The 23,689-nt window shown below is 35.5% G+C and overlaps 1 protein-coding gene across 5 annotated transcripts in view; it reads left to right on the forward strand.

Moving 5' to 3' along the window:
* LOC143250681 (putative glutamate receptor) overlaps positions 1–17,940 on the forward strand; it is a 40,847-nt gene extending 22,907 nt beyond the window's left edge. For all 5 annotated transcript variants that reach the window (XM_076501577.1, XM_076501578.1, XM_076501580.1 and 2 more), the window contains 8 exons: positions 1,292–1,492; positions 8,089–8,198; positions 10,520–10,613; positions 11,124–11,279; positions 14,442–14,607; positions 15,099–15,316; positions 16,781–17,058; positions 17,631–17,940. In XM_076501577.1, the coding sequence (XP_076357692.1) occupies positions 1,292–1,492; positions 8,089–8,198; positions 10,520–10,613; positions 11,124–11,279; positions 14,442–14,607; positions 15,099–15,316; positions 16,781–17,058; positions 17,631–17,892 (1,485 nt within the window). In that variant the 3' untranslated portion in view covers positions 17,893–17,940. The remainder of the gene's footprint in view (positions 1–1,291; positions 1,493–8,088; positions 8,199–10,519; positions 10,614–11,123; positions 11,280–14,441; positions 14,608–15,098; positions 15,317–16,780; positions 17,059–17,630) is intronic.
* The last annotated feature ends 5,749 nt before the right edge of the window (positions 17,941–23,689 follow it).

Below are 23,689 nucleotides of genomic sequence, written 5' to 3' on the forward strand. Positions count from 1 at the left end.
GTTAGTCATCGCCACCCACCGCCAACTCTTGGGCTACTCTTTTACCAACGAATAGTGGGATTAACCGCACATTATAACGCCCTCATGGCTGAAAGGGCGAGCATGTTTGGTGCGAAGGGGATTCGAACACACTACCCTCAGATTACGAATCGAGTGCCCTAACCACCTGGTCATGCCGGGCCCCCTCAGACAATAGAAAGAAGAAGAAATGTGTAAAGATAATTATGTCACCTGAGATAATGACGCCATAGTTCCTTGCAGTGTCAACACAGAGTGCTGGCTTTATTCATTGATTTCATTAGAAAAGATGACATCATGGTTCCATGAGGTTCAACCAAAAGGCGCGTTAGGAACGAGTTGTTATGTAATAGTTATACTTAGGACATTGTTGATGTATTCACATGTTGAGACTTACTGGAAACACCAAATGAGTAACATGATGAGTATGTACAACACCATTCACCTTTGTAAAACATGAGTAAGGTTGCATGTTAAGTAATCACCCTGTTCAGGATGATAAGTTACTTACGTTTAAAAGGTCAAGAAATGTAAAAGTGCAGTTAAATATAGAATTTCTGAATTAGTTTTATACATAAATTTACTGTATTAAATCTATCTAGCCTTTGATTGCATTTTGAGACTGTATTATCTCATCATGAATGTGGTTCCACTTTGTGGAACTATAATATCATGTGTGTCCGTAATGGCTGCCTAGCAACACATCCCTAATAATGTTTCCTATTGTTCCATTTTATGTAACTACAATGGCACCATCTCCGGTGACATCATTGCATGGCTCTTGCACCTTTTGGTGACACTTCGTAGAACTACGACATTATTATCTACGATGACATTTTCGTTTCTAACTTTCTGTTGAGCCTGTTGTCGGCACACTTGGAGCGCCATTTAGTGGCGTGTCTTGCAAGTGACCCAGTAGCTCCTCCCCTCAAACAGGTTTTTCTATATAGGAAAATAGTTTTAGAAGAAGCAAGACACTTTCACCCAAATTTTGACATAAACTTGGGTAAGCACACCTTTTCAAGTGGGCAATGTGTTTTATTGTTAAAATGTCCCATAAATACCTTATTGCTGAAAGGTACTTGAAATGTTGCAAATTATAATATAACAGGAACATTTCCTTTACTTCTTGCATCCCAGTAGGACGGTGATAAGTCTTCAGATTTACAATGCTAAGATTATAGGCTCAATTCTACTTGATTGACACAGCAGATAGTTTGATGTAGCTTTGGTATAAAAAAAATACAAATTATTTGCTACTTTGTGTTTCTAGCGCCACCTTGAGGAACTCGGGTCAAGTCCGAACACTACAAGTTACATGTATTACCGAAACGTGCCTAGTAATAATTCCAACACAGATAAATTCTGTGCGATTGGAGCATGGAGACCGTGGACGAATCCGAAGCTTGAGATATATCATGACGAAGTAACTTTGCCTTTTCATGGACGTCATCTCGTCGTAGCGGCACCGCATGTAAGCAATGCTCTTGAGTTGTAATGTTCAATTACACTTTGTTTTGTTCAAACATGAATAGAATTAATTTTTGCTACTACGAAATTAAGTTTGTAAATACGTATAATAATACTATTACTTTCTTTCTTTCGCTATTTATAATTGCTATCTATTAGCTTTATTTAGATTATTACTTGTTGGTACACAAGATAATTATCAAGCAAAATAATAAATGAAGAAGCTAAGAAGACCTTTGGATATTTATTCTCAACCGTGTCTGTATATTTTTACTAAAAACATAATGCAAAATTTTGGTGGTAATACAGCCAACAAAAACAGTATATATCAAATTAAATTTTCAAATATCCATTTAGTCTCTTTTGTTCATCCTGTTATAAAACTGCTACACTTTCCTTGGTAACAGCTGCATACCTCTCGCACGCACTCTTATATATATATATACGTAGTATGTATGGTTTGGTTGTGAATTTCGCGCAAAGCTACACGAGAGCTATCTGCGCTAATTAATTTTAATTAATTAGCAGTGTAAAACTAGAGGGAAGACAGCTAATCATTACCACTCACCGCCAACTCTTGGACTACTCTTTTACCAACGAATAGTGGGATTGACCGTTACATTATAACGCCCCCACGGCTAAACGAGCGAGCATGTTTGGTGCAACTGGATTCAAATCCGCGACCATCAGATTACGAGTCGAGTGCCTTAACCACCTGGCCATGCCGAGCCACGTAGTATGTTACGTTTTATGTTATACAACGTCTCCAAACTACTACGGCCCACAACGTCGGTTTATTAGGGCCGTCAACAGTTTATCAAAGTAATAATATAATTTTATATTTAAAAAAACAACAAAAATAAATCGTAACCGAACAAAAGCCAATCTAGTTGCAATGCAGCTGGCTAACAGTTCATTAAATTAATAAAATGATATAATTATATCATTGTATTTTTCATTTTTAATGATATAAAAATAAAAAAATAAAACGTTATTGAACAAAAGCCAATCTAGGTTCGATATACATTTCTATTCGCTGGACAATGTCCTATTACTTGGTATTGCGTTATCTCACTTATTGATCTCAGTGCCCTGAAGTAACATATTTCTTCCCACGCCTGCTCTGTGTACCTCAGAGCGTGCCAGTGAATGCTGCTGTTTACTTTATATTTGAGTTTATAGCTATTCCGAGTTATTATGTCATGACAAAGGAAGAAGAGAATAGCTGACTCTGAATGTTATGTTTTTAAAAACAGTGAAGTGTGTATTACTTTGTTATTGAATCACGCAAGAAAACGTTGTGCTTAATATGCAACAAGAATATCACAGTGTTAGAAGAATACAACATTTGTAGACATTACCAAACCAAGCACTCACCAAAGTATTCTCAGTTTACGGGAAATCTACGTTTAGACAAATTAGAAACCTTGAAACGTAATTTATCGTCACAACAGTTGGTATTTGAGAGGAAGAAAGCCGAGAATGAAGCTACAACAAGAGCAAGTTTCCGAGTGGTACACCTGTTAGTCAATCGAGGAAAACTATTTACCGATGGTAAGCTAAGTAAATTATGTGTGATTAAAGCAGCCGAAGAAATGTGCCCAGAAAAAGTACACTTAGAGTCGAGGACATTGGAAGCAATATTGTGTCTCAGCTGAAAGACAAGTTCATAGAGTTCGAGTGCTTTTTCATTGCACTCGACGAGTCAACAGAAGTGTCCGACACTTCACTGTTACTGTTATTTATTCGCGAAGGCAATATTAATTTTGAAGTGACTGAAGACTTAACCTCTGTGCACGGTATGCATGGAACAAACACAGGTGAGGGCATTTCCAAAGAGGTCAAAAAATCACTAACTCAGTACAACCTAAAATGGAAACGGTTGAAATGCGTTTCAACAGATGTTGGTAAAAATACGTGTGGTGCAGGAAAAGGTTTAGTTGGGTAAATTTACAAAGCTGTTAAAAGTGCGGGTCGTTCCAAGCCTAAGGTTCTTCACTGCATTATTCACCAGTAGGTGGTGTGTGGAAAATATCTGGATCTGTCATGTGTCATCAAACCTGCAGGTTCAACAGTGAACTTACTTCATTTGCTCTCATGGACTCAACCATCGTCAATTCCGTGAACTTTTGGCTGAAATAGAAGTAACATATCCCGACTTGTCTTACCACACTTCAATTTGATGCCTTAGCTGTGGGAAGGTTATGTCGCGATTTTTTTGAGCCTAGAATTAGAATAGAAATTTTCTTACATGAAAAAACCGCTCTCAAATGTTACTCACAAACAGTGAAAGACTTTGGAAATTAGTTTTTCCTGCGTATTTGACCCCGTACCTGAATGAATTCAATCTTGGATTACAAGGCGAAACCGAGGTAAAAGCATTTAAGCAAAAACTAATTCTTTTTGAGTCCCAGTTGATGATAAGTTACTTCACACACTTTCCATGTTGTGAAAAGTTCAAGCAAGAAGCGGGATCCCCATTCTCACGTAGCTTTGAACAAGATATCCCTTCTGATCTGAAAGTACAATTCAAAGAGCATTTCTCTGATTTTGATGCAAGTGCAACAGAAATAAGAATCTTCCAAAACCCACATGATTGTATTATTCAAGAACTGTCATCTGAAATTCAAATGCAACCCAACGACATGTTGAAGTACATATACTGTTTGTTTGTTTTTTTAATTTCGCACAAAGCTACTCGAGGGCTATCTGTGCTAGCCGTCCCTAATTTAGCAGTGTAAGACTAGAGGGAAGGCAGCTAGTCATCACCACCCACCGCCAACTCTTGGGCTACTCTTTTACCAACGAATAGTGGGATTGACCATAACATTCTAACGCCCCCACGGCTGAAAGGGCGAACATGTTTGGCGCGATGGGGATGCGAACCCGCGACCCTCAGGTTACGAGTCGCACGTCTTAACACGCTTGGCCATGCCGGGCCCGAAGTACCTATACAAAGAAGGGAAACCAATAGAGTTCTATAAATGCCTTCCATGTGATTAATACGTTCATTTAAAAAACATTGGGCCCCACTTATAACATTATAAGTTATAATGTTACGGTCAATCCCACTATTCGTTGGTAAAAGAGTAGCCCAAGAGTTGGCGGTGGGTGGTGATGACTATCTGCCTTCCCTCTAGTCTTACACTGCTAAATTAGAGACGGCTAGCACAGATAGCCCTCGAGTAGCTTTGTGCGAAATTCAAAACAAAAAAATGAAAAACATTGGTCGTGGATTCATTTCAGTTTTGGCACTTTGACATTTTCAAAAATGAAGTACATGAAATCTAGTTACAGATCAGTCTTATCTGATGAGCATTTGAAATCACTTTTCAGGATAGGGAGCGCTAACTTTGAATCACATTTAAGTGTAATTCTGCCAGAAAAGCACCAGTTTGATGCTTCTCACTAATGCTAAAAAAAAGATGACTGTGCATCGTAAATATTTTCAATATGTGCTCTTATGAGAAATAAATTAGTGATGTTGTATTTTGATCCTGTATGCATCTCATGACACCTTCGATAATTATGATTTTTTAACGTACAAAAGCCTGATTGGTCTAAAATTTAAACACATCATGTGGTACAAAAGTAGGACGAAAAATTAAGCCTAAATTTAAAATATTAGTAATGATATTGAAAAGATTGAATTTTGTAATTAATGTTTTATTAAAATATTCTACTTCAGTATTATAAGAAGTGTTTGTATTATAGATAAGTTGTATTATTTACAAAGTGTCAGTAAAGTTTTGTATTTAAGTACAAAATCTGAAAGTTCTTAGCCTAATCTGACAAATTTAGACAACTTAGAAATTCACACCTTTCTTTTAACTGACTGGAGTATATTTCACTCTGAATACGACAAGACTAAAACTGAAAAATTATTAAGTCATCCTTTTTATATCCTTACTGTACTAAAATAATTTTTAAAAAACTATTATAAATATCTAAATATTGAGCGGAATTGAATGGAAGCGCCAGTGTTTTTCACTTGAAGCGTAGAAGGATATATTTGTTTCTTTTGCATTTCGTGCATAGCTACTCGAGGGGGTTATGTGCATTGCAGGTAGTCTAGTATATAAACGACTGAACTCAAAATGGTATAGTAGGATAAATTTCGAAAATCATATTTTTTTTAAATTAATATTTTCTATGCCTCCCAGTAACTTTTCTGTGTTTTCTCGTAACAGAAAAATGCGTTTATTAAAATATCTATGACTTTGTTAAGTGTAATGGGCATATACTTATTGATTAAATCCCTAGGGCGTGTATAATGAATCTGATTGGAGCTTCGTGAACTTTTGGAATGCAGTACACATTAAGGTGACGCGCTCTTTTATAAAAACAATGTTATAGGTCTCTTCCTGTCTTCTGAACTGCTTCTGAATTTATAGTATTATTACATAAGTGAAAAATGTCGCGTTTTTCTTTTAATGTGAGGTTTCAGAGTTAAAGCTGACGTGTAACTGGTTTTGTGAACTTAGCTATTAGTGTTCTTTTTAGTAAATAATTTAACATTTTATTATTTTTTATTTTCATATCAGTTTACATTCGTCTATAAATATTAAAATGTTTTCCAATTCTAAGTTTTCCAGAATTCTTACAATTCTCGATGTAGTACAACCATAATGATAGAAATGAAAGGAATGTATGTTTGTTTGTTTTTGAATTTCGCGCAAAGCTACTTGGGGGCTATCTGCGCTAGCTGTCCCTAATTTAGCAGTGTAAGACTAGAGGGAAGGCAGCTAGTCATCACCGCCCACCGCCAACTCTTGGGCTACTCTTTTACCAACGAATAGTGGGATTGACGGTAACATTATAACGCCCCACGGCTGGGAGGGCTAGCATGTTTGGTGCGACCGGGATTCGAACCCGCGACTCTCGGATTACGAGTTGAACGCCTTAACACGCTTGGCCATGCCGCGTCCGTGAAAGGAATGTTTTTGCAATGGAAGTTTTAACAAAAAAAGAGGCCTAAATTTCTGAGCTGTCAGACTGCTTCAAAACCTGAGGTGGTCCGTGTATTGAGAAAACAAATTAAAGTTGTGTTTCTCTTATTAATTTTTAAAATGTCGATATAATATTGAAGAGAAGAAAAATTACAAACAGCTTTTACTTTGGAACTTCGAACTGAAGAATTTTTCTTCATATAAACTGACAAAATATTTTGGGCGAAGCAAATATATTTCAGATCTTTCAAAATGTTCTCAAATATATTATATAGATAGTTTGTTTTATCTTCAAGTACTTTCTTTAGTTTTCGGTGTTTGAAAATGACGTTTTTTAAGCTGACTGGAAACATTTGTAAAACTTTTTATTTGACTAGTAGACCTCTACCTTTCGTTACTTGAACTATTTAACTACTAGTTTAGTACCCTTAATATCATACACATTTCTGTCAAACTGAATTTTTGCACAATCCATGTCTCATATTTAAGTATCTTAAGTTTCATTATTGCAGATATTAATATATAATGCTGGATTTACACGTAACACATATTCCTTTACCTAAACTTATTCATTCAACTGTTCGATTGAATTCAATTTTTAATTAAACTACTGCCTGTCAGTCTTACCTGTGTTTTTAAGACGTCACTGATGACGTATTTGCTTTTCTGTAATTCTTGTTGAATTCATACACACAAAATGCATTTAACGTGGAAAGTAAACAACATAAAATTTGCAACATGATTAGTACATCTGTAGAAGTTAATGGTCTAAAATTTTGAAAATTGAAAAAAATGTATATGTTAATCGCATGGGGACGCTGCAACCACTGCCACTTTTATGAAACGTTAACAACTACTAACCTCTGAATTAACAACCACACAAATTTAAGTCAAGTATTTATTATCTGCCAACATAACGTGATTGGTTTGTTTCTTTTAAATTTCGCTCTATCTGCTATCTGCGCTAGCCGTCCCTACTTTAGCGGTGTAAGACTAGAGGGAAGCTAGTCATCTCCACTCATCGCCAACTCTTGGGCTACTCTTTTACCAATGAATAATGGGATTGACCGTCACATTATGACACTACCACGGCTGGAAAGGTAAGAATGTATAGTGTGACGGAGATCCGAACCCGGGAATCTCAGATTATGAGTCGAGTGCCTTAATCACCTGACCATGCCGGACCACAAAAGGTGATACTCATAGTGTTAATAAAGGGTAATTTTGCAATATTCATAAACAAATCAGGTTTATAGACACTGAATAAAATAATCGATTTTGGAAAGAAGCTTCTGATTTTACACATAAAACCCTGCATATAATCCATGGTACTTAACTGCACTTGTTTTATATTCAAAGTCTAAAAATTGAATCACTCAGAATCTGGGAGTAGCGAATTCGAATCTCATCCGCAAACATGCTTGCTTTTTCAGCTGTGTGTGGGGTTACAATGTGACGATCAATCATACTATTCGTTGATAAAGAGTAATTTTAGTGGCTTTCGATTTTTTCCAAGAAAATGTATTGGTATTCCATGTTTTGCGCTTATAGTAAATATATTAATGACCAATTTTGACAGAATTATTGCAAATTGTAAAATTTTATTTTTATTTGCTGAGTTGTATCTAAATGTCGTTTTCTATTATAACAGTCTCCTCCATACGTCATATTTCAAAACGCCAATGGAAGCCTTCCTAACAAAGTCGTTGAAGGAGTGTTCACGAGATTGATGACGTTTTTGTCCAAAGAATTAAATTTCACGTTAAGTATTTTTTCTACATTTTATTTGTGTGTATGTGTTTTCTTATAGCAAAGCTACATTGTGCTGTGTCCACCAAGGGAATCGAACACCTAATTTTAGCGTTGTAAATCAGTAGACTTATCGTTGTCCCAGCTTGGATCGTTTCATAACACCACATCTTACAGTTTCTATCTCTTTGGCTGGGATTAAAATGTTTGTCTGCACGCTAGAAATTGAGATGCGTTTCTGCAGTATGAGTAAATTCTTGAACTCTAAACATCTCAGGAGTAACCTCCCTAATTTTACAATAGTTGTACGTCAGGATGGGCGAGAAACGTAGGTTCTACAGTACTTGATGTACTTTATAGTTTTTGTTTCGTTCTTTATTTATTGATGCAATTTGAACAAACATACTTTAATCAATATCACGCATATCACATGTACTGATACTTTTAGATAGTTAACATGTATTTTCAAGAAATAAACATTTCAAACATAATATACGTAGTTTATAATTTTTATTGAGGTTTTATAAAAGACGCTTATCAGAATTTTTTTTTTAATGTCTGGTCGCTTAAGGCTCGTGTAACCGCCAAAATTGAACACGTCGCTATCAGGGTTCAACAACAACAACAGAACAACGATTTATATAGCTATAACAACACTTAGAAATATATTCAACACGAACCTGACCAAGGTTTGACACTACTGTTTTTGAGCAATATATCATAAATTGTAATAACATTTAAAATAACTGAATCAGGATAAAGAACCAACAATAAAACAATTAAAAAACAGCACACACAATATTCCAAAATATTTTTTTCAACATTAGTAAGAATATCAAGTGATAAAGAGCAATAATTCAATAAATATATCGTAACTTTCTCTCTTAGTAAAGCTTCTAGTAGAGAATTTATTCATTGAGTTGGTCACGAGATTACATAATTTTCTAACACATCAATAGTATCTGTACGTTACTGCTAGGAAAGCTGGCGTAAGTTTCATCGTGCATACATATTAACTCAAAATTAAAATGGTTAGCTATAAGGTAAATTAACGTTTTAATGCAACTAAATATTCATATATATGCAAAAAGCTAGAAGGAAATGATAAATTAACGTTAAAACATAATCATAATCTTAAAAAAAAACTCAATTTACTATTTCACATTATATTCACAAAACTGTTTTGCACGTATAAGGATAATAAATTCCACAAACAGGCATATTACCCTTAAACGCAGAGTGAAAGAGACTTATGCTTCATTAGATTGTCATTAGAAAAAACAACAACATTATTTCCCATTATGGTATTGCGAAATGTTCACACTTAATATATAATATCATTAGATTTATGAAAAAAGAGCCTTAACGGTGGCCCGGCATGGCCAAGCGTGTTAAGGCGTGCGACTCGTAATCTGAGGGTTGAAGGTTTGCATCCCGGTCGCGCCAAACATGCTCGCCCTTTTATCCATGGTGACGTTATAATGTGACGGTCAATTCTCACTATTCATTGGTAAAAGAGTAGCCCAAGAGTGGGCGGTGGATGTTGATGACTAGCTGCCTTCCCTCTCGTCTTACACTGCTAAATTAGGGACGGTTAGCGCTGATAGCCCTCGTGTAGTTTGCGCAAAGTTTAAAACAAAGAAACCACTTTCTTATGGTACAATTTAAGAAATTATAATACACCGTTAAGGCTTGTTAGTTTGTTTGTTTTGAAATTTCGCACAAAGCTACTCGAGGGCTATCTGTGCTAGCCGTCCCTAATTTAACAGTGTAAGACTAGAGGGAAGGCAGCTAGTCATCAACATCCACCGCCCACTCTTGGGCTACTCTTTTACCAATGAATAGTGAGAATTGACCGTCACATTATAACGTCACCATGGATAAAAGGGCGAATATGCTTGGTGTGACGGGGATTCGAATCCTCAACCCTCAGGTTAGGAGTCGAACGCCACGCCGGGCTGTAAAAAAGTGGATCGTTTGAAATAAATGTTAATACAGGAACATTTCAGGATTAGAGGCATAAGAAACACGATTAGGTATTTCTTTAACTTGTTTTTCATAGATCTATATTCACACATATCTAGATAGGACACAAAACTTAAAAGGGTTTTCATAAGCTCGGTTTTTCTCTGATGAATTGACTCATACATTTCGTTTCGAACGAAGTAATCACTTCCTACTCCTGAAAACAGTATACTTAACAAGTTTTCAACGTTTTAATTACACTGTTTAACAAAAATATACAGATAATAACCTAAATATGTTATGATGATTTCTATTTTTGGATAAATAATACATATTTTTTTCTGAACTTGTGTTCTTGACCAATACAGCTACAGTATAGTCCGTCCAGAAGACAATGAGTGGGGAGTTCATGATGAAACAACAGGAAACTGGACAGGCGGTATCCAGCTTCTTCTCGCCAGGGTATTGCGAATTTTACCATTTTAAGCATGGCTATGTCGATGTAATTCACAGAACTTAAAGATACAAGCAAAACTATGTATTATAACGCAAAGTTATTGAAACATAAAGTGGTAAGGATTATCATTTGTTAAGATATACAGTTATGGATCATAAAGTCATACATACAATATTATAGAAATAGTGCAGAGATAAATTAACTTGCAAAATGTATGATTATATAGATGAACCTATAAAAAGTAAGCGAGATTAATTCCGATATATTTATTAGAGTGTTACAGCAAATAAAGCACTTGATTTTGGATGATTAATTTTCAAGAATATAATAAGATGGTAGTAATATTTTAGAAATATCACTTGTTTTTGCAACATATATTTAAAATATCCTTAAAAACACTAAGACCAGAGAGGAGAGAGTTTACTATAATATTAGAATAAGGGCTGGCTCTGTACAAGTAAGATGTTAAATATTTTGCCCCCCAGATATTAAGACATTTTAATGACATTTCATAGAAAGCCGATATACTTCCCTTTTTAACGATAACCAGAAAAAGGAGAGCTGCTGTTGGAGTGTCTGACCCAATCATGACCAACCGGATAATGGTATTGTTACAGAAACCAGTAGAGCCGCCCAACACGTATTTATTCAGTAGACCTTACAAGACTGAGGTAAGGGGAAATGGTACGGATAAAATAACGTTACGTTAATTGTACCTCAGTTTTTACTGCAGTTCAAGGTGTCTGTCTCATCTTTTAAGAACATTTGTCATTTTATACGGATGACGTCGAGCTCAAATGTAATTTATTTATTCCAAAATTAAATATTTAATTTTCTGAAACACATATTGAAAGAACAATCCAAATATTAACAAATTTCTTTTCTTGGCTTTCTTAGATATCTTAGAATAATAAAAGCATTGTAGCAATGAAAAAAGGTCAGATTAACTTTTTTCCTAAGGCCCCGCATGACCAAGTGTGTTAAGGCGAGGGTCGTGGGTTCGAATCGCGGTAGCACCAAACATGGTCGCCCTTTCAGTCGTGGGGGCGTTGTAATGTGCCGGTCAATCCCACTATTCGTTGGTAAAAAAAGTAGCCGTAGAATTGGCGGTGCGTGGTGGTGACTAGCTACCTTCCCTCTAGTCTTACAGTGCTAAATTAGGGACGGCTAGCGCAAATAGCCCTCGAGTAGCTTTGCGCGAAATTCAAAATAACAAATCATAACTTTTTTCCTTGAATATTAAATGAGGACAAGAGCAGTTCTTGTATACCAGTACTGATAAAATCGCAATGGCGAAACTCTGGCATAAATAGTATTTGTATTTTTATCTGGAGAGTAAAGATCATTTTTCTTAACTTCATTGCTAAAATATCTAAATTCCTCCAGTACCACACTCAAAATTCTGAAAAACACCAAATAATTTCTTAAATGGACCTGATAACATATTTATAATTTTTCTTGTCATTAGTTGCTTGAAAATAGAATTACATGTTTCACCACGCGACCAGGAATTTTTAATTTGTCCAACTAAAATTCACTTGAATTTTCTTAAAGAATTAAATTAATATACTTATACTTCCCTCTTTACTCACTAAATGGCAGGAAATGTATTGGGTTTTGTTTCGCTGAAATGACTGGCCTAACTTATTTTTAATTAATTAATCAATTAATATAAATTTAAAACAACTCCTAGTAACGTTTGTAGGGAAGATTTTAACTTATGCAGGTAAGGTTGTTTGTTTTGTTTTTGAATTAAACACAAAGCAACACAATGGGCTATCTGTGCTTTGCCTACCACGGTTATCGAAACCCGGTTTTGAGCGTTGGAAGTCCGCAGACAAACCGCTGAGCCACTGGGGGGCTGCAGGTAAGGATAAGAGTGTAGGTTTGATATATCTAAATTTTCAGAAAGCATGTGACAAAGTGCCACACCCGTCACACCAAACATGCTCGCCCTTTCAGTCGTGTGGACATTATAATGTTACGGTCAATCCCAAAATTCGTTGGTAAAAGAGTAGCCCAAGAGTTAGCGGTAGGTGGTAATGACTAGCTGCCTTACCTCTAATCTTACACTGCAAAATTAGGGACGGCTAGTGCAGATAGCTCTCGTGTAGCTTTGCGCGAAATCTAAAAAAACAAACAAACAAAGTGCCACTTAAAGACTTGTTAAAATATGAACTCTATAGGTGTTGGGAGATAACTTAGCAAACTGGTTAGAAAAATGGGTAGATAGAAGAAAGCAGAGTGCTTTTGCAAACGGAGTTCAGACAAAATGGATTAATGTCATAATGGGGTACCTCAGGGCCCAGTTTTAAAACCTTTGTTCTTTTTGAATTACATCAATAACATAGATGAAAAAATGGTCAATAAATTACTTAAATTTGCTAATGACATTAAGGTCTTTGGTGTTGCTGGCTTTGAAAAGGACGCTACTGCTTTACAAAAGGATTTAGAATATTTAGCGAGTTCGGCTAATAAATGGCAGATGGGTTTTACTTATGACAAATTCAAGATAATGCACGTGGGTTTTCATAATTTTAATTATAAGTGTAATTTGGATGGGAATAACCATTAACAGTATCATGAAAGAAAGGATCTTGGTGTCATGGTTGAAGTGGTTTTTAAACAGTGTAAATAGGGTTAACTAAACATAGTTGTATTAAGTTTTTCGAATTTGCTGCGATGTAGTTTTATATTCAATTTAACAAAAATCATTAACTCGATGGTCGAGCTATGTGTCCAAACTTAACTTTAGCTTATACAGTTTATTTTACTGTTGACCAGAGCGGGTTGTCTGTAATGTTATGATAAAGAATTGAAACCAGTATTTATTAAAGGTTACTTTGTGGTTAACGACGTGTTAAATATTAAAACCACTTTTTGCCGATTGTGAATCTTAGTCAATTACTTGTACATGATATTATATATATATATATATATATACATGTACTGGCAAGATTGTTTTCTAAGGGGTGTCCAACTGACTTAATGGTGAGGCTGAAGGCTTATAAACGCTAACAACTGGGTTTTGACACCCGTGGTTGGCACAGCACAAATAGCCCATTGTTCAGCTTTGTGTTTAACTACAAACAAATTAATCGATTTCCTAAGGGCAAAAGCGCAAACGTACTAAAGTAACTAAACAATAAATAACATTTTCATAGAAGCACTCCGATTGTCCACTCGATGTTTGTCAGAGTAGTAGTCGATGAATCCCCTACACACACACACTAGTACACTAAAAAAACAACAGAGAAGCATCTTAAATTAATAATGCTTCTGATTGTTTGATTTTGAATTTCGCGCAAACTACACAAGAGCTATCTGCGCCAGTCGTCCCTAATTTAGCAGTGTAAGACTAGAGAGACGTCAGCTAGACATCACCCAGCACCAACTCTAGGGCAACTCTTTTATCAACGAATAGTGGGATTGACCGTCGCTTTATAACGCCCCCACGACTGAAAGGGCAAGCATGTTTGGTGCGACGGGGTTTCGAACCCGCGGTCCCTACCTAGTCAGAGGATTTATTTGAAATACAGTAATAAATGATTGAACCAACATTGATACGTCCAAGAATAATGTTACATTACTACAAAGATCAACACATATTATATTGTGAGTGGTTTTGAAGATGAGCGGCGACTAGGGATTCCTGACTCCAAAAACCACACTTGAAAGAAAAACACAAAAGTCGAATATTTTATTCAATCTCAAATGTGTCCTAAGTTGACTAAGAATTTTGTGTTGGAGAGGATTGTAAAAACTGGAAGTAAAAGATAACAGTCCCGTAAGTATATGTTGAAACGATTTTAATAAGTATCACTCTTTCATAGGTCTGGATATCCATCGTGGTTGCCGTACCCATTATGGGTATTGTACTTTATAGTGTGAACAAGTGGAGCCCTTACTATCAAAGGCAGACCAAAGTCAACTATGATAAGGGACTATTCAAATTAATGAATTGCATTTGGTATGTCTATGGTGCAATTCTCACACAAGGTGCGTATGATTAAACGATAACAAAATACGTTACTTTAGTACAGCTAGAATGTGATGGATTTTATTCATGTTTTCTTATTATGTTACGAAGTTTAAAAAATAATTTAAGCAACCTGTTTCAGTAAGTGCAGTATTGTTTTCTCTTCTCTTTATTGGCACAAAAACCGCTTCTAAATTAACAAAAATATGTGTTTCATTTCCAGTACTTTTTAAGCGTAAAATAACAAAAAAAAGATAAATAAAAATGTAAACACCTCGTAAGCTTGTCGATGATTTGTTGAAATAATAACTTTATGTCATGTGTGTGTTTTCGTGTAGCAAAGCCACATCAAGCTATCTGCTGAGCCCACCGACGGGAATTGTCCTCCTACTTTTAGCGTTGTAAATCCATAGACTTACAAGTCGTAATATCATTATAAACAAACTTATATAATAAATTCCAAAACAATTTGCAGGATTTTTTTTTCTCGTAATTATACATTTTCTTGTAGGAGGTGAACACTTACCCGACGCAATATCGGCGCGCATTGTAGTTGCAACATGGTGGTTATTTGAACTCGTTGTCATAGCAACCTATAGTGGTAATCTTATAGCATTCCTTGCTTTTCCGCAAGCTAAATGGCTAGTCAAGTCAGTGGAAGAACTTACCAGTGACAAGACAATAACGGTTCTGCTGGAAAAGGGAACGGGTTTGCACCAAGAGATTCAAGTAAGTATTTTTAGAAACTCAAAGCTTTTTTTCCAGATAATGCTAGCATTTAAAACTAACTCGTGAAACTGTATTTCATCTAAGGTTACCACAAGTATTAGTTTCAAGATAAGTGTGAAAGGTCAGGATACTTCAGTGACCAAACATCTGCAAGAGTTACAAACTCTTTTTGGTAGCCTGAAGATGACCTCAGAAGATCGAAACATTGTTCTGTACTTTCTTTTAATTAATATTTTAATACCCACACTAGACATCTTTAGAATACATATGCAAGATTTATATTTTGTAGATGCACGAAGATAAAATTCAAAAAAATCCTACAAGTTTTTTTTAATCGTCTCATGTTTTTATTTAAAATCTCTGAACAAACAAAAAATAATTCGGATAAAAAAAGGTAATAGCAAAACAAATTAATAGAAATAAACTATATGAAACAAAATATTCTTATACATTGAAGCAATTATGCTTACTAAGTACTTAAAAAAGTACTGATTTTTCTAAACGAACCCACCGGACTTTTTAAAATAGGTTTACCCTAGCAGTAACACCAACAATATTTATGTAAAATTAGAAATTATTATTTTTTCATTATAGTACTCTTATTTTACTAAAGGTTTACAAATATGATATAAATTAGATCCTCAGATGAATTTGAGTTTAAGTCTTGGAGACTAAAATTGAGTTACGATTTATTTAAACTGTAGATTTATCTATCACAATAATTTTGGAAAAAATATATTGTACAAGGTAAGAAACATTCGGTAAAACATTTAACACTGAAAATTGTTCTCATTTTGCCAAATTAATAATGAAATAAAATAAAACCATTTTTTCCTGTTTATTGAATTATGAAAATTTAATATTTTAAAGTAAGTAATGTTTGAATTATGGGAGGCAATATTTCCAAAGGTTTGCTGCTCCTGATAGCAAAATGGTGGTCGAGGTTAACACAGTAGATAAGTTTTAGTAGGAATGTCTCAAAATTCTATTACTAGCTTTAGAGGCTATACGTGAAACATTGGAAATCAAAATTCACTCGTTTCGTTCTGTCAATGGGGAGTTCGCCGAACTGCTAAGCTCGTATAAAACTTATCCACTGTGTTAACCTTGACCACCATTTTGCCATCAGGAGCAGCAAACCTTTGGAAATATTGAGTCCCATAATTCGAACATTACTTACTTTAAAATATTGAATTTTTAAAATTCAATAAACAGAAGAAAGAATGGTTTGTCAATGTCTTCTTCTCTGAATGTTATTCTTGCAATTCCAGTTTCAAGTCTCGTTCTGAGAAAGAATGTACTGAATACGTTGGGCTATTTTTCGCTGCTAGTGTATTTGATATTTTTGATTTCATTTTCATCAGATTTATAGGCCAGAAAGATTACATTTAAGATAATATTTTTACTTTAATTGATGCTCATAAAAATCACTTGGAACTGAAAACAGCTTGTAATATTTATTAGGAATCCAAGATAAAGTCTCTAATGACTCTCAACCATCGTCTGCAAAACAACCTCTTCGCTGAAGTAATTTACCACACAAATAAACAGTCTGAACGGGTGGCCAATGGCGAGGCTGTTCTTTTGGGAGATGAGTATGCACTTTATAGGATCATCAGTGAATATTTCAAGAAAACTAATTCATGCGGGTTAGCACTGGCTCCAAAGTCTTTTTCGGAAGTATTCCAGTTGGCTGTAGCTACAAGACTTGGTAGTCCCTACCTCGAAGGCCTTAATAACGCGTAAGTATAAGTTTACTATAGATAATACGTAATACCTACTTTCTAATGTTTAAATGCTAATTTTTACTAATATAACACATGAATAATTTACTTCTGTTATTATTAACAGAAATAGCTTCATCTGAAAATAGAGAGCTTTCTTGAAAAAAAGGTTGAAGTTTCAATTAACATCCTAAATCCATAAATAAAACATAGATAGAATTAAAGGTGTATTTTGTGAAACGTCATTTTTCGTTGAGCAGAACAAACAATCCTTTAGCAGATTTATAAATGAAAATTCTAAATACGTTGCACTTCTAAATTTACTTTACTGCATATAACATGATTTATGAAACTTACGTTTCACTGTTTAACATGATTCAATTTGCAAACCAAAAACTGGAGTAAGGGCTGTTGACAAAGTAAGTTAAAAATAAAATTATAGTATTGCATTGTCTACAAAAAATGCCCATGTAATATATAATTGGAGAAATGAAGTTTTGTAGATATAAATATGTCAAAGATGAATAATTATCGGTTAGGTAATTATGATTGTATTGCTATATTTTCAACATGTGTTTCTTTATTAACAGGATTGACAAGCTATGGGATGTAGGGATACTGGAACACTGGGTCGAAAGGTATTTTGAAACTCAGGTTTGCACCGTAGTGACGACAAAATTAACTGGAGGTAACATGGATGTTAACTTGAAAGACATTGAAGGGGCATTTTTCATGTTAGGGTTAGGTTTGTTGTGTTCAACACTTGCTATATTTACAGAAGTCGCTTGGAATCGTTGTTGTTTTTACAAGAAAACCCAACACTGTAAAATACGTTTCCTTAAAAGACAATGAAAGAACACGAATTCCGTTAAAAAAATAATAAAACACAATTTGAACTTATTCGTCTTGTTTTCCCACAGAACAAGTTTATTGGTTTAATACAGTGGTTTGTCTAAAATTATATTTGTAAAGAAGAAAACGTGAGAAGTTGTAAAAACAAATATATTTTTTGCATCTTGTATGAAAAACATGCTACCTTCTTACATTGTCGAATATAGATTTATAGCTAAACATACATGAAATGATACGTTATATATAATGTTGTATTTGTAACAAACTTGAACTTTAACGTTTTCTCACACACACTAAACTAAAAACTTGTGAAGTATTGCATTGCACGCGCAAACCCAAAACACATATACATATACATAATTCTATTACAATTGAGGAAGGAATTACTTGTTTTGGTCTTCATTATAAGTAAATAACAACATTACTTCAAACTCACCCTGTAAACTATCCATCTTAAACTCTGTTCTATTTACATTTTATAACGTGTGGATTTAGCTAAATAAACATCTGTCTGAAGACTTATTCGACGCTTTTGGTTACTTTCATTGACTTCTGACATCCCATCACTTCTAAACTATTTTGGGCCCAGCATGGCCCGGTGGTTAAGGCACTAGACTCGTAATTTGAGGGTCGCGGGTTCGAATCCCCGTCACACCAAACATGCTCGCCCTTTCAGTCCTGGGGGCGTTATAATGTAACGGTCAATCGTATTATTCGATAGTAAAATAGTAGCCAAAGAGCTGGTTATGGGTGGTGATGACTAGCTGCCTTCCGTCTAGTCTTATACTACTAAATTAGGGACGGCTAGCGCAGATAGCCCTCGTGTAGCTTTGCTCGAATTTCACAAACAAACAGATAAACAATCTAAACTATTTGTTGTGGTGAAGAACTTACTGATCGGTTTCAGATCTTGACAATAGAATTATTACTTAAGAAGTTTATAACCTGAGAAATAGTAATGACACAGAATTCTGATGGCTGAGTATTAGTTTCATATTTTTAACCGCTAACTGTTAAATTATCCAAGATTATCCATTGCTCTTTCTCTAATTTCTTATTAACGGGAGCGAAGTCACATTTTGTTTGAACTTCCGAGAAATATTGTCTTTTACACCGGCTGACAATCGCCTACTGCTAGATACATCCAAGTAAAATTGTTATTCTAAATATGATAACACTATTCTTTTTCTTTGGTACATCAAACTTCAGAACTAATGGCTAATGAATGAACTTAATATCAAACTAACGTGGTGAGTTAAAGACAATTTTGAGGTTTCGGATTCAGAAAAAAGAGTCCTTCCCTCGATTGACTCAGCAGATAGCCCCATGTGTGTGTTTTTTTAGCAAACCCATATAAGGGGAAAACCTGAAACTGAATTCTAATGTATACATATCTATTTTTTCTTTAAGGTTTCTTTATACTGTGGCTTAGTATGGCTTGATAGTTACGGCACTCGTTTGGTAATCTGGGGGTCGCAGGTTCGAACTCCATCACTAAACTCTCTTTCAGCCATGGGGTCGTTATAATGTTACGGTAAATTTCATTATTCGTTGAAAGAAAGTGGACAAATACTTTACTGTTTATTTTTATAGTCAACCACTCTGAAAGTAAGAACAGTTTAAACAAAAAGCCATCGAGTAGCTTTGGACAAAATTCAACAAACGAATTTTTTTATAATTATAGTCCGCTCTAAGACAATTGTTTTACGTAAAAAACTGTTTTTTTTAATTCAGACATATTATATCAAATTTTTATATGCATGTTTTCTCAGCTGTAACTGTTTAAAATTAAATTTTGCTTTTGATGGTTCACTTTGTGAAAACGAGGATAGTAATAATATCAAATCTAAGCTTGCATTTACCATGATTAATTTATCTTTGAGTTTCTGTGAGGAACACTGGATGAAAAAGTGTGTTATTGAATGAAAACAAATTATACCAACAGGTATGTGCACAATACATCTAGCATCTGTTCAAAGTATCTTAAACCCCCAGTGGCTCAGCGGTATGTCTGCGGACTTACAGCACTAAAAACCGGGTTTCGATACCCGTGGTGGGCAGAGCACAGATAGCCCATTATATAGCTTTGTGCTTAATTCAAAACAACAGCAATACAGTATCTTGTTAATGTGTTCTCGACACATTTGAGTATAAACATACTCAAGCTACACGAGGGCTATCTGCGCTAGCCGTCTTCAATTTAGTAGTGTAAGACTAGAGGGAAGGCAGCTAGTCATCATCATCCACCAACAACTCTTGGGCTACTCTTTTACCAACGAATAGTAGGATTGACCGTCACATTATAACGCCCCCACGGCTGAAAGGGCGAGCATGTTTAGCGCGACGGGGATGCGAACCCGCGACCCTCAGATTACGAGTCGCACGCCTCATCCGACCCATCCAAAAGGAGATACGCAAAAAGACATATTCTACTCGCCGTAAGCAAAGCCATCCCTGTGTCCCAGACAACAGTAATCAAGAATAATTCGTATCTGGAAAAGCGAAACAACTCACTTGTTTACAAGGTTCTTTTAGAAATATCTCTTCAACTGTCGCATACTTACAGCAGCTGGTGATTAAAGTGGGTATCAGACAAAATATGCATTTTGCGTTGTTAGACTCAACCACTTATTTGAGTAGAGCTTCGAAAAATGAAAATAAGAAAAGGCAAAATAAAAAAAAAAAACTTATTAGCCTAAATACTATCTGGTCAAAAATTTAAGACCATACCAAAAAGAAGTCCTAAACAGGGTAGGAAATGCCCAACAAGAGGTCTCAGTAGTGAGTTGCACGGTCGTCATTGTGAATAACTGCAAACAATCGCTTTGGCATGGTCGATATAAGCGTTTGCAGAAGGCTGGCTGAAATGTTATTCCAAGTGGTGAAGATGGTTTTACGAAGATCGTGCACTGTTTGAAATTGACGTCCATTTCTATAGATTTCCCTTGCCATCCACCCCCAAAACATTTTCAATGGGGTTCAGTTCGAACGAACATGCTGGATGGTCCAAAAGAATCACGATATTTGCCATAAAAAGTTCTTTGTTCTGCGGGCATTGTGGATTGCAGCGTTGTCCTGCTGAAAGATCCAGTCATTTCCACACAAGCGAGAGCCTTCAGTCAATAATAATACTCTCTCAAACATTCCAATGTACCAGCTGCTGTTTGACGCCCCTGTATAACCTGAAGCTCCATTGTTTCATTGAAGGAGAAAGCACCCAGATCATGATGGAACCTCCTCCACTGTATCGTGTAGAAAATGTCTCCGGTGGGATATCCTTATCGTGTCAATAACGTTGAAAGCCATTTGAACCATCCAGGTTAAATTGTTTCTCATCAAAGAACAAAACCTTCTTCCACTTTTCTTCGTCTCATGTTTGGTTCTCCTCAGCAAAGTTTAACCGAGCTGTTTCGTGGTGTGGAAGGAAGCGTGGCCTTTGAAGACGTTTACGGCTTTCAAAGCCTTTCTCTCGTAGATGCCGTCTTATTGTTCTTGAGCTGCATTCTGCGTCCGTAAGGGCCTTAATCTGGTCGACGATGGGCTGGTGTCTTGCCGAACAACCCGCCGAATCTTCCTGCTCAACGCCAGCGAAATTTTCTTGGGCCGACTACTTGAAATTCTCCTTCCGTGTCCTTCAGGGTCTTTTAAGAAGTTTGCAACAGCAGTTTTACTATGCCCAATCTCACCTCGATGGCACGTTAAGAGAGGCCTTGCTATTGCAGCTCGACAATTCTGCCACGTTCAAACTTTGTCAATGTTTTAGCCTTTGCCATGTTTTAACCCAATGTAACACAGAAGATGTCAGTGGGAGATGTTGACAACGCTAATGCTTGATCATAAATGACTAAATTTCGTTACTTGTTTACCGATTAACGCTTCGTCTCAGTATGGTCTTAAACTTTTGACCAGCTAGTATTTAGGCTAATTTCATAGTGTTCACATTTTCTCTATTAAATGCTAAAAAGATGTTTATTTTTATTTTCCCTCTTTTTATTTCATCTTTGAAGCTCTACTGAAATAAGTGGTTGAGTCTAACAACGTAAAATTTATATTTTGTCTTTAGGTTCATTGGCCTTAAGATTTAGGCCAGCAGTGTTTCAGTTAAGTCACCGTATGCATATTATTTTGATTTTTACACGCTTGAATTGTTGCAACAAACGCTGGGAACTATTGGCTTAGTAAATTAGATGGTTTTTGTAAAGCCTGCAAAGTGAAGTGGTACACTTTGGACATGTTGACCTTATGACAGCGACTTTTGCCATGGAATCTATGCAGCAGTGGTATTTTCAAGATGCAAGATTGTCGGATACGGCATATGCGGATGTGGTACCATGGACAGTAATGATGCAGTGAAATTACAAAATCGTTCTAATATAACATACCCAACCTCTGTACTCATTTCAGCAACTATACGAACTTATTATTTTAAAATCAAGTTGTCATCTTCATAATATAAAATATACATTGTATTTCGTACATACTCAGAAAATATAAAAGAAAAAAATTGGTTTACACTAGCAAGAAAGTAGAAGAAAAAATTTGACAATTCTGATGCATTGTCGTATCTTAAAGTACTGTCCAAATATTGACCACTTTCCAGAAGAAAAACGTACAAATACGCTTGTCAAAAGAATGCCCACTTATTACTTTTGCTATGCGACACGAATGTAAAGCACACTGCACAAAAATAATTAAAGAATTGCTGTAATTTGTAATTTACTGACCACAACAAGGCAACACCACTGTTACATGGATAAATAAATGTAACGAAAATCAGGCATCTGGTGATCAATACACATATACTTTTCATGTAATTTTCTCTCAGTCTTTACTTTGAAGGAAATATGTGATTCAAGATACTCCAAATTGTTCTTGAACTGTTGCTAAACTCAAAGAACACATGTGATGTTTTGTTAATTCGAAGGGTCATCAAAGGGACAAACGGAAGTCATTCACTTAAAGTAAGCTGTTGCGAATTGTTTTAAGTATCTCAGAATATATTAGAAAAGCCAAGCTAAAAAGCATGGTAGTAATTTAGATTAAATTATGTTTTCATTCTCGTGATTTAGGATTGTAGGGCGCGTAACTTTTGAGTTTACTTGTTCTGTCGAGACTCGAAGATGAAAAAATGTTCGTTGATTAAGTTTTATGAGGATAAAGGAGAGTGCCAGGAGAAGCCGCGGAAGAAGGGAGACGAACTGAAGAAAGAGAAGGAAATAGAGACACTTGACTAAAGTGGATCGGTAAGCCGTGGTCAGTTGAAGGTCAGGGAGAGTTGTATGTTGATGATCAACGAAGAGTCGAATAAAAGTGAGCAGGAGACGCAGGCCAAGCACGTCGTTAGCGGAATATGAAAATACTTTTAAACTAATGGTACATAGTTGTTCAGATACTTGGACAAAACAGAATTATCCAGCAAAGATTGAGCAAATGAAATAGCCTTTAGGCTACTCAGACTGTACTGCCATCTAGTGGATGTGGATGATTTTGGAAGGCATGTCACAGTTTGTAAGACGTACTCCAGGTATTAAGAAACCCGAAAAGAATTATTTCAGAGGAATGGTCAAAGATAAATGATGACCTCATCAACACTATTTTTACAATGCAATATCAGTACCAGGGTGTTCTAGGTGGCCATACTCCATGGTGTAGCGAAATATCGTGCACTGTAAAAATGTGAAATCGCATGTACAAACCGTTCATTTACGAAAGTATAGTAGGTGTTCAATAATCTACATTTCAGATATGCCAAATTCATCTTATAGGTTGATATTATTATTAACTGATTTTTATCTTG

Source organism: Tachypleus tridentatus, chromosome 5, assembly GCF_004210375.1.
Source record: "Tachypleus tridentatus isolate NWPU-2018 chromosome 5, ASM421037v1, whole genome shotgun sequence".
NCBI classification, from domain to species: Eukaryota; Metazoa; Arthropoda; class Merostomata; order Xiphosura; family Limulidae; genus Tachypleus; species Tachypleus tridentatus.